The 10,958-nt window shown below is 52.8% G+C and overlaps 1 protein-coding gene and 1 long non-coding RNA gene across 2 annotated transcripts in view; both read left to right on the top strand.

The window, feature by feature from the left end:
* Positions 1-3,036: 3,036 nt before the first annotated feature.
* Positions 3,037-6,201, top strand: LOC117796390. The gene is made up of 3 exons (XR_004620865.1): positions 3,037-3,113; positions 5,806-5,884; positions 6,128-6,201. It is a non-coding gene; the product is annotated as an uncharacterized LOC117796390 (long non-coding RNA).
* A 944-nt stretch (positions 6,202-7,145) lies between these two features.
* MB (myoglobin) overlaps positions 7,146-10,958 on the top strand; it is a 10,043-nt gene continuing 6,230 nt past the window's right edge. The window contains exon 1 of the mRNA XM_002925573.4: positions 7,146-7,325. Coding sequence (XP_002925619.1) covers positions 7,231-7,325 — 95 coding nt within the window. The 5' untranslated portion in view covers positions 7,146-7,230. The remainder of the gene's footprint in view (positions 7,326-10,958) is intronic.

Here is a 10,958-nt window from a genome sequence, read left to right as displayed (position 1 = left end):
GCATTCTGATAGGGGTGTGGGTTACACAGGTGTATGAACTTCACGACTCCGTAAATGTGCCCTTCGCACAGGCGCCTTTCATCGGATGTAAATTTCACATCAGAAGAGACAAAATGCAAACAAACACCGAACCCTCAGGAATGACCTGCAGGCCCAAGGACTCAACGGGGAGGGGACAGACAGATGTCTGCAATTTGCTTTGAAGTGCCACAGAAATAAGAAAGACTGGTGGGCGCCCCGGGGGGACGGATAGATATGTGATCTAACCAGTTTAGTAAAATGTCAGTGGTGGAACATAGGAGGCGGGCATAGAGTGTTGGCTCCAAATTCTTTCAAGTCTGCTGCATGTATGAACATTTTCAGAATAAAATGTAGAGGGAGAATGTCTCCTGCCTCCAGACTTGTCCCCTCCATGACATGATTCCCGCTGCAACTAATGTGAGGCTTCTAGGGCAGCACAAAGCCCCTGGCCCTCTCCGGCTCAAACACCTTCAGTGGCTCTCTGCTGGGAAGAAACTTTAGCCCCTGTGGCTTCCAAGGCCATCCGTGGTTGGCCACTGTTTATTTTTCAGGTTGTTTTTTTCCATTCCTTCCTTCCTCTCTCCCTCTTCCCACCACAGAAACACCAAAATACTTCTCCTTGCCTGCATATATCATGCTCTTTACACATCCAGTGGCAGAAATTTCTAGTTTTCATCCAACTTTCATTCTCCCTTCCTTCCTGAGTAATAGAACTCCTAGTTTTTGTCTGCAATGGATATTGGCCATGTAGAAATAAACACTGCATTTTCAGGCCTCCCTTGCAGAAAGGTGACGCTGTGTAATGGGAGGAAATATTGATTACCGCTTCCAGAAAGCGTCCCTAGAGGTAGGGGGCACAACTGTCTTTACCCCTTTTGCCTTCCTGCTGGTTGGAATGGTGACATGATGGCTGGAGCTCACGCAACCACCTTGGGTCAGGAGGTGGAGGCCACGCGTGTGATACGGCAGAACACTAAAGCACGGTGCAGTTGGGTCTGTGTCTTACCAGCCCTGGACCACTACCTCTGGACTTTCACACCAAAGAGAAATGAATCTTCTCTTGTTGAAGCCATGTTATTTTGGATTTTCCGTCACCCACAAGCAGACCTGGTCCCAGCCCACCAGCTGCCAGGTCCCTGAATGTTTTGGTCCTTGTGCTTAGAATATTCTTTCCTTGCCTTGCTACTAGCAAACCCCTAAGAATCCTCCAAATTCCTACTCAGGCATCGCCTTCTTTGTTACATGTTCTTTAGTGGGAGTAATCATTTCCTCCTTAATGATTCCTTTGTTCCTTATATCACAGTGAGCAATTATTGAGCCCTTGCTGCATACCAGGCACCACACTGAGTCCTGTACATGCACTCCCTCTTAATTCTCACGAGGACACTTGGGATAGGCAATAATTTTCAAAGTTCCCATTTTACAGATAAAACCCCCAAACCCTGAAAGGCTAAGATATTCTCCCTGGATCTCAAAAGAAACAGGTGGCAGGGCCAAGTGTCGAATCCCTCTGTCTGATTCCCTGTGCTTTACCCCTAAGCTGCACCATCCTGTTACTACCCTTATTAAAAAGCGCTTTATCACTTGTTTACACATCTGTCCCTCCCATCACCCCCTAAAATCCAGGGACCATGTGACATTCACCTTGGTCTCTCTGGGACCCAGCACAGAGCCTGGCCCCCTGTGAGCTCATGTGTCCGTGATTACACTGCTGATTCGAAGTCCCCCCCTCCTGGTTCTGGCAAGGGAGGGCCTTCCCCGGTGGGCTCACCTCCCCAGCAGCCCTTTCCCCATGTGCCACCTGTAACCCTTGGGCTTTTCCATACACAGTTCGTTACCTCTGCTAAGAGGGCATGCTCCCTCATACTTTAAGATCCAGCCCCCTTGTCACATCTGCCAGCAGCTCTTCTCCGTGTAGCTCCCCACACCCCCCACACCCCCAGCTGCCTTCCTACCCTCCCAAAGCCCTTTGCTCAAATTTCCGCGGCGTTCCAAATCCCCCTGCCCCCTCACAGGGTTTCCTCCTCTCGACCTTGAGTCCTTTGAGAGCAAAGACCATGGCTATTTATCTTTTATTCATTTGGAGAGCCATCCCTGGTTGGTGCCATGAATATAGAGATGGAAAGAGACCCCATCCTGGCTGGCAGGCAGGGTGGTTAGGGAACATAGGGACCTAGTGGGAAGGGCAGAGCCAGAGGTGGAGGCTTTTCTCCTCACCGCCACTAGATGGCAGCAGGGCCACCCGGTCCTCTGCCTCCCAACTGTCTTTGCCTTTACACCCGGGATGGACTCAGTTCAGTAAAATAAACATTCAAAGAGTTTATTGACCCAGCTCTCTGCTAGATGTGCTGTCAGAAAGGTGAGAGGGAGAAGAAGAAGGATCCAAAAGTGAGACCAGTCCCTAGCTGGGAAGCACAAACTCTGAAACCGGAATGCCTGGGTTCGAATTTCTTTCTTGGCATCTCCTAGCTTGTGACCTTGGTGGTTACTCAACCACTCTGTGCCACTGTCTCCTCTCGTGGAAAGCGGGGTTTATAAAAGGGCTGCTGGGAGGGGCAGTGTCCCTGGAGTGCAGTAAGTGTGGTGTGAGGGCTTGTTGTTTTGTATGTCTGTTTCTGGGGAAGCTCACAGGTTAGAAATGGGGAGCTCAGCCCAAGGCGGGAGAGATAAGGCTGCACAGAGCCTGGCCTTGGCGGGGGGTGGGGGGGAGAAGGTGCACCTGCTAGGCAGGGGGTGGAGGGAGGGAGGGGGCTGTGGAGGTGGGGCTGGGCTGCATCCGGTGACAGGTGGAAGGTGGGGCTGGAGGAGCCCTCCCCAGCTCTGAGGCTGCTGCGGAGGGGAGAGGAGGGGGAAGAAGGCTGGTGTCCTCAGGCCACACCTGTTATTGGGATATTGGGATCCTTGTGTCCCTGCCAGCCCTCTTCCAATAAAGCCCCTCCAGGCCTCCAGGGAGAGGAGGAGCCTTGCCATGTAAACTATATTTTTAGTTCCCTGTGCCTCTCTCCGGCTGCTATAAGACACCTCTCCCCACCCCCAGCCCCACGGCTTGGCTGGAGGCTCCAGGAGGACAGCTGGGGAGAAGGGGAGATGTGGTCAGTACTATGGCTGCCAGGGGGCTGGGAGGAGTGGGGTCTTGGGCAAGCTCGGGGGTCCCGCTACCCCATCGAGTCCACTCTGAGTCTGGCCTGGCGCTGGACCAGGAGGGCCCACTGCCAGGAAGGAGCAAGCTGAGCTGGGCGGGAGGGAGGCACTGCCCAGGCTGGCCTCCAAAGGGGCGGCTCCTAGGAGGAGGAGGAGGAGGAAGGGAAGTGGTCAAGGTTGATGAGACCCTTGGCTCTGAAGGGCCAAAGTCACCCCCTCCCTTGCTGGAGTCTTAAAGTGTAGTCCCCCAGATTCATTGGCTGCCCAAGGGCCAGCAAACTCCCAGGTCCTTGGGAGAGAGCAGCTTGTTGCCCAGCCACGTGGGGACTCAAACCTGAGTGTGTGTGGAAGTGGGGGAAGGGGGAATGCTGGAAGCCCCTTGCTAGAGAGTTCTCTTTCTGTGCTCAAGGAAAGGCGAGAATTGCGGCCTTGAAGTTGCAAAACCGGTCTTTTCTCACCAGACAGGCTCCTGGTTTACCTTGTCAGGGGAGGGTGCTCCGTTCAAGTCCTGGGCATGTCTAGCATGGGCCAGAAAAGTCTTCGGTGAGCCTGCAGCTTCCCTCGTGAGAGAGACTCTACGGGTCCTCTATATCCCCAAAGCATGGACAAGGGAGTGAGCGAGACAAGAAGGCATATTTTGGTTCAATATAAAGGAAACGCTTTAAAGGTTTAGGTAGTGAGCTCGTTGCTCCTAGGAGTATTCAAGCAGATGCTGAATGATGATCTGTAAGGAAAATTCCTGCGTGTAGTGGGAACTTGGACAAGAGGCCGTCCAAGTCCTCTGTTAGCTTCAAGACACGATGGCCCTATACTTAGTTCTCCACTTCTCTACCTCTGCCTTTCTATGACTCTGGAGTCTAGCGCCCCTTTCCAGAGTGGCCAAAGTTGAAGACTTTGGCGCTCCAGAATTTTAACTCTGGGATCTCAAGACCCTAAAATGTAAAGACTTGAGAATGATCCTACACGTCTGAGATTTTTGCATTCAAAGGATCCTGTGACATGAGAGGAGAAAGAGGATGGGGCAGATCGGACTGGGAGCGATGCAGTTTTGCCCCGCTGGGTGTCAAACCAGCCCACCTCTGTGCGTGTGCGTGTGCGACACGCGAGTCGCAGGCTGCTGGAGGTTTTCCTATTTCGTGCATCTCCAGCTTCCTTGCCCCGGCCATTTGAAGACTGTCGCAGGGATAATTATAGCCCCCAAACAAAGCTGGCGACTCCAGGTAGCCATGGCAACTGTTAGGTAATGCCTGTTCTGTTGTAGAGATGTATAAGTGCAAACAGATGTCGGCTCCTTCCTATTAGCTTAAATGGTAAAACTTAAAAGGTCCATCGACTTCAAAGCCACATGTCTCTGCGAGCACGCCAGTTAATGGGGGCGCCTGCCAAGGGGTGACAGCTAAGTATTAAACCCTTTAGCATTGTAATGATTTGATGAGCTTTTAATTGCTCAGGCTGTCCCCAGACAGGTCGGAGGCTGGAGATGGCAGGGCTGTGGCTTCAGATTGGATCCAGCTCCTGCTTACCAGCCCTGGGTGGTGGGTGCACATCTTTGCCAGGGCCCTATTCCCTTACCGCCCCATGGGGCACCGCGCCGCCCTGCCCTGCCCTGCCACCGCGCGGGGCTCAGCCTCCTGCAAGTGACCGGGACGAGGGGCTACAGCTGCTGAGGGTCTGAGTCTTTGGCAGACCCTCCCAGAGTTGCCTTTCCTCTTGTTTCTAGACCTGGTCCAGAGTAAGCCCTTAGTCCAGGGCTGCTGAACCAATAGACGTAGGATAGCCCCCGCCCCCAGCCTCCTGCCCATCCCTGTCTCCTCTTACCTACTACTCGTTCTGCAATTACAGCCTCCACTGGGAACGGCGGATGGGCTCCGCATCCCTGGGTTCACAGGAGCCTTGTGCAGGACTCCTGGAGCTCGGTGTCCTGGTTAGAAACGAGCTGGTTCGAGAAAGAAATAGACGGGGCTCACCAAAAGGACACACGAGGGGTCCTATAGCTCATGGTGATCCCCAAATGGTAATTGGGCCCGACTTGGCAGAGAATGGAGTGAACTCTGGACCCCTAGGTTACACTAAAGAGTGTTCCGCTTGGGGTTCTTACTCGGTGCTGGCCATGAAACGGGCTCTCTTCAATGCTGCATTTCCTACCACCTAGACAATTCGTGCCAAAGGCCCCGTTCATATTTTGCAAAGGGGATCTGATTGGTGTAGCTAATAGGCACTGGCTGTTGGACAAAGCCCTGCCATTGGCTGCCTCAGGTTACGTGACTGCCCCAGTCCAGTCACCTGTGACTGGGGGTAGTGGGGGGGAAAGAACCATGACCTACGTGGTCGTGGAGGGGCTGGGGCAGGGCAGTTGCTTTTAGAAAGAGCTGTGTATGGGGGTAGTAATACCTGCTGTGTCTGATACAGACCCAGGACAGCCAAGACACTTGCTCATTCTTTCTGAACCTCATTGTCCACAGGTATAAAAAATGGGGTGATATTCATTACCTTGTAGGGCCATTGTGAAAATCAGATGTAATCCTGCCCAAGGAGGCACTTGGTAAACTGTAAAATCCTGTGTAGATGGAAGGAAGGGCCTGTGTGCCTCGATCACAGCACTACAACAACTGTACTGTAAGCTTTTTCCTTTTATCTCCCCAGGGTACTGTGAGTTTCTTGAACACAAGGATGTGTTCATTTAGTTTTGTTGTCCTCGGCATGTAGCGGTTTCCACCACACAGTAGGTATTCTGTAACTATGTGTTGGATGGATGATGGATGGACGGATGATGGATGGGTGAGCAGGTGGGTGGATGGATGGATGGATGGACGGATGGACGGATAAATGGATGATGGGCAGAGGATAGATGGATGGATGGATGGTGGGTAAATATAAAGACGGCCAATCATCTTCACTTGCCTTTCGTACGAGGCCATCTATATTTTTATTCAACAAACATTTACTCTGTTCTGATTTGGTACAGGGCCCTGTGTGAAGTCCAAGTGATCACATAAGGGAATAAAACAGAGCTCCTGCTGACCTGAAAATCAAAATAAGGTATTCAGGAGCCTGGACTCAAGAGCCTGACTTTCTGGGTTCAAATCCCAGGTCTCTACCATCAACTATGTGACCGTGGCAAGCTTCCCAAACTTCCCCTCGATTAAACAAAGATAATGTTATATCTATCATAGAAATAGGGCTGTCGAGGGATTAAACAAATTACCAAATGTGAAGGGCTCAGAGCGCATATCGGCTGCTGTTTACACTCACGGCGGAGCCAGCATGGGAACTAAGAAATATGGCACAATGAAGGAAGCAGCTCAACAGAGTACCTACGAGTAAATGGAAGGAGGAAGAACTTAATTGGGCCTCACGGGGGGAGGTCAAGCAAAATTTCTCAGAAGGAAATATTTGAGCAAGGTCATGAAGGCCACGAAGCCAGGAGTTTTCTGGGTGGAGTGGGAAAATTCAGACTCTGAGAGGCTATGGATTGGCCTGGGTTCGCCCAGCTCTGAGCAGGAACCACCTTAGCTCCTTCCCCCCAAATGCTGGCTGGGTGAGGGGCGCTCTGGCAGAGTGGGCGGACTGTGGACAAGGAGACTGTGAAGGGCCAGGACAGCCCCAGGGCCAGCCAGGGTGCTGCTGCCGAGCTTGGAAATATGACAGTTCCCCCTGGGATGGTTGACAACAGGGAGAGTTGAGTTTCAGGCTGTTGGCGTTGGCCTTGGTGGTGCCCTTTCTGCTGGCCTCTGAGACTCCAGACAGTGGCCCAGCCTCCTCCCTGCTCTTGCCACATACACAAACACCCCCACGCCCCTGTGGCCTGAGTTGTCCTACCTCCCCACAATGGCACCTGCCCCAAAATAGCTTCCATGTGAGAGCTACAGAAAGGAAAAGATTAGACCCCGCATGAAAGGGAGGGAGGAGGAGGAGGAGAAAGAGTGAGCAAGCCGTCAAGTGATCTGTGCCAAGCTTCAGGGAAAGTATAAAATCCCTTTGGGGCCAGGCGATCTCAAACCCCAGCTGTCAGAGCCAGGACACCGAGTCAGCCCGGACTTGCTCTTTTTGTCTTCTTCAGACCACACCATGGGGCTCAGCGACGGGGAATGGCAGTTGGTGCTGAACGTCTGGGGGAAGGTAGAGGCTGACCTCGCGGGCCATGGGCAGGAGGTCCTCATCAGGTAAAAGGAAGCGATCCCATTGCCTCTGTCACCCACTCCCCAAAGATCAAGGGTATGTGTCTAGGGTGGAACTTTTGCCTGGGGTTGACCAGTTGGCTACATCAGTTGCATTTATTAAAACCCCCACTTGATTCTTCTTTGCTTGTAAGTGTCAGGGACTTGAGTCCGGAAAGGAAGAGAGGAAAAGAGATCCAGCTCATTCCTCTGTCAGCAGCAGGAGAAGCCTGGTGTTCAAAAACTGGATGCCTAGCACCCACCAAGAGGAATCCTAGAATTGTAGACATTGACCACAAGGGCCCTGAGAGATCTTGTACAGCCACTTCACTTAATGGCGGGGACAAAAAGGACCTGAGAAGGACAGGACCTCCCTCGAGTCACAAGTCCATTAAGGACTATGAACTGTCAAGGCTAAGACGTGGTCTTCAAGATGAGACCCGTGGCTCTAGAATGGGCTCTGCCACTGAGCAGCTGTGTGACCTTTGGGAAGGTACACAACCTCTCTGAGTCCAATTTCCTCTCCTATACAATGGGAGGAAATGCTAATATCTACATTTTAGAGTGGAAGTGAGAATTGAGTAAGATCGTGCATGTAGAGGGTCTGACACTGTTCCTGGAATATAGCAGGTTCTAGAGGATGCTAGTAGTGGTTATGGATGGAACCAGACTAAGGACCTTCAGTGTATTAGAATTAGACAACAAAAGACAGAGGCCCATTCGTGACATTTGATGTTGAGGAAGACTTGAATTTGAGAGCTCTGAATGGGGCGGTCTCCAAGCTTACCTTCACTGCTATAGCAAGGGGTTCCTGAATAAACAAAAGAGATCAAAATTTAAAGCTTTGTACATAAAGAATGGCCTGTGGGATTTTATTTTTTCATTGCCCTGGACCCCACATGGTGCTAGATCCCTCTTCTCCTGCTCTCGTGCTCTGGGCCAGCGCGAGTCAAATATCTAATGGGGCATAAATCAACGTGTCTGCATCTGGGAGCAAGTGGACCCCGGAGCTGCCACGAGGGAATGGATTGTGGTTCACACTTTAATTACAGATGAGTTTCTCCTTCTTTGGGAGCCAGGTTTTCCTTTCCATTCAGATGCCTTTTCAGTCTCCCTTGGGCTTCACTCATTTCCAGCTCCCATGTCTGGGGAGAAGACCAGTCCCGTGAGCTCTGCGATCCGAAGTCCGAGCCCTTAGTGGTCCACGCTAGAAACACTTGGGGAAGGATGGTCAAGTTCTCTGTTGATGCTGGCTGGCATCCTGGGGGTGTTCCCTTATGTCTTTCTCCTGCTGTCCCTGAAAGCAGGCTGCTGGGGCTGCAACAGGTCCTGTTTGGTAGGACAGAAGTTCCCCGAAGTTGATATCTGCTCCTCAGCCCCGTTTGCTGTGTGACCTTGGACAAGTTCCTCCTCCTATCTGGGTCCTCTTTGCCTATTGGTTGAGTGAAGCGATTGTCCGCCGGGGTCTCTGAAGGCCCTTTCTGCTCTCATGCCTTGGCATTCCCTGAGCCTGTGCTCCTCCCTTGCTTTTGGAGAGGAGAGTCGGGGTAGTTGGCGTTGGGGACCAGTTTGCAAAGCACGAGTCCCTCCAAGGTGATCTGGGGGCTGCCAGCCCCCAAGGCAGGGACTTGAAGGAGGCTTGGGGTATTATGTCATCAGGGGAAACATTCCCTCCCTGCCCAGGGTGGATCAGGGAGACCTGCCAGTGGCCAGGGGCCAGGGATGAGATGTGATGCCTGAGACTCCGGCCCCTGGAAGGTCCCAGAAAGACCAATGTCTTGTCACGTCTTAGGCCATGGGACGTGCAGAGACCATGCCAACTGGTTTTGCCCTCTTAACGTTTGGGGTCTGGGGAGGAGGGCTCCCCTGCGTGTAGAGGGTGGGGAGGGGTGCCTACTCCCAGGGCTACACGTGCCTCTGTGGGAGCTGGCCTCTTGGTTCTGTTCCAGATGCTGAGCCTGGGCTTCCTTACTGACCTTGGCAAGGTCATTTCTCCTCTTCCCCTGATTCTAAAAGACAGTGGATTCTGCTCAGCTGAGCCTGCTAACAGAACATGGAGGAGGGCTTCCCTCCAAGTACATGATCACAAAGGTCTAGAACATAAAAGCCAGAAGGTCGGTTGGAGAGCCTGGCTCCAGGAGCGGGGGGTCAAGGAGGGAGGGGGCTGCCGACTGTGCCCCTGCCTTTCCTTCTCTTGCCCAAACCCCTTCCGCTTTATTTGTGCATTTGGACAAAGAATTTTGAGGCCACGAAAAGTTTAAGAATCGCTGCTGGTGGCCAATACTTACCATGTTACAGGGAGGAAACAGGGCCTGAGGGTCTCGGCCAGCCAGGGGCGGCTATAGGCAGAACCCCAAATTCCCGATCCTGATGATGACAACAATGACGGTGACGGTGGTGGCCATGGCGGTGATAATGGTGGTAGCGACAATGAGGAGGTGGGAGGACAGCACATATTTACCCAGTACACACCGCCTGGCTCTGTGTATATTAACTCACTAAAGCCTCCCAACTGCCTTATGAGGTAGATACTACGATCACCACCCTGAACAGAGAGGTTAAGTGACTTGCCCAAAGTCACACAGCTAGAATTCAAATCCAGGCAGTGTGGATCCCCGCTTATCACACGCCTGCTCTGGGGCCCCATGCTACACAGCAGAGAGGGGACCCCTCCTCAGTCCGGTTCTTCAGTCTGGAGCAGAGAAGGTGCTCTGCAGGTCCGAGTCCTCAGTCCTCCGTGTGGGTGTCCAATCGGGCCTCAGGTCAGAAGACAGCCGGGAGGTGGCCTCCTTTCTCGCTGACTTGCCTGCAGGCCTGTGATAGGCAAGGCAGGTGGACACAGGAGGGAAGATGACAACACGAGGCAAGTGAGGGCTTCTGCAACAGTGGAGGAAATCTGTCCGTCTTTCTCCATGGGGTGAGGGCTTCCTTTGTCCATTCGCAGGGACCTGCCCTTAGGTAAATCCACATGTGGCCTTCTGTGGCTGCCCGGGCCTCCCAGCTGCAGGACTGTGGGCCGAGGAAGAGAGGCAGCTGAGTGGTTCCAGAATGATCCGGTGGGCATGGATTAGATCAATTTTTCCGCTCTGATGAAAGTAAATCTGGGCTTCCTTGCTGGCTCACAGGTGGAGAGTGGAAGGTGAGGCAGGGGTCAAGCCTTAGAATTTGGAGGCTGAAATATCAGCTAGACCAACACTTTCGGTTTATAGATGGGTAAACCAAGACCCAGAGAAGTTGAGTGACTTCTTCAATGTCACCCAGCACATTGGAGACAGAGCAGGGACCAGAACTCAGCTTCCATAATTCTTAGTCCCGTGTTCTTTCTCCCACACATCTGGGGGCCTCCCAGAACATCTGAGACCCCTGGCTGCCTTGGGTACCAGGTCCTTGGCCCTCCTCTGCCCCAGAGAGGCTCTCTCCCGTGTCCTGACCTCCGTCTGACCTTCCCCTGTGGGTGCTAGGTCTCCCATCTGTCAGGCAGGAGTTCAAGGATCATTGTCACCAGATAATAATAGGAGTTCAGGGACCCTCGAGCAAAAAGTGCCAGAGATGAGCTGTCAGTGAGGCACAGGGCTTGGCAGGGTCCAGGGAGGGGGTTGGTGAGGTGGTGACATTGGGCAGGGCGTGGACAGCCCTGGG

This window comes from Ailuropoda melanoleuca, chromosome 15 (genome assembly GCF_002007445.2).
Source record: "Ailuropoda melanoleuca isolate Jingjing chromosome 15, ASM200744v2, whole genome shotgun sequence".
In the NCBI taxonomy this organism is placed as follows: domain Eukaryota; kingdom Metazoa; phylum Chordata; class Mammalia; order Carnivora; family Ursidae; genus Ailuropoda; species Ailuropoda melanoleuca.
Note: the sequence above shows the minus strand (reverse complement) of the source record. Positions and strands in the feature narration are given on the sequence as shown.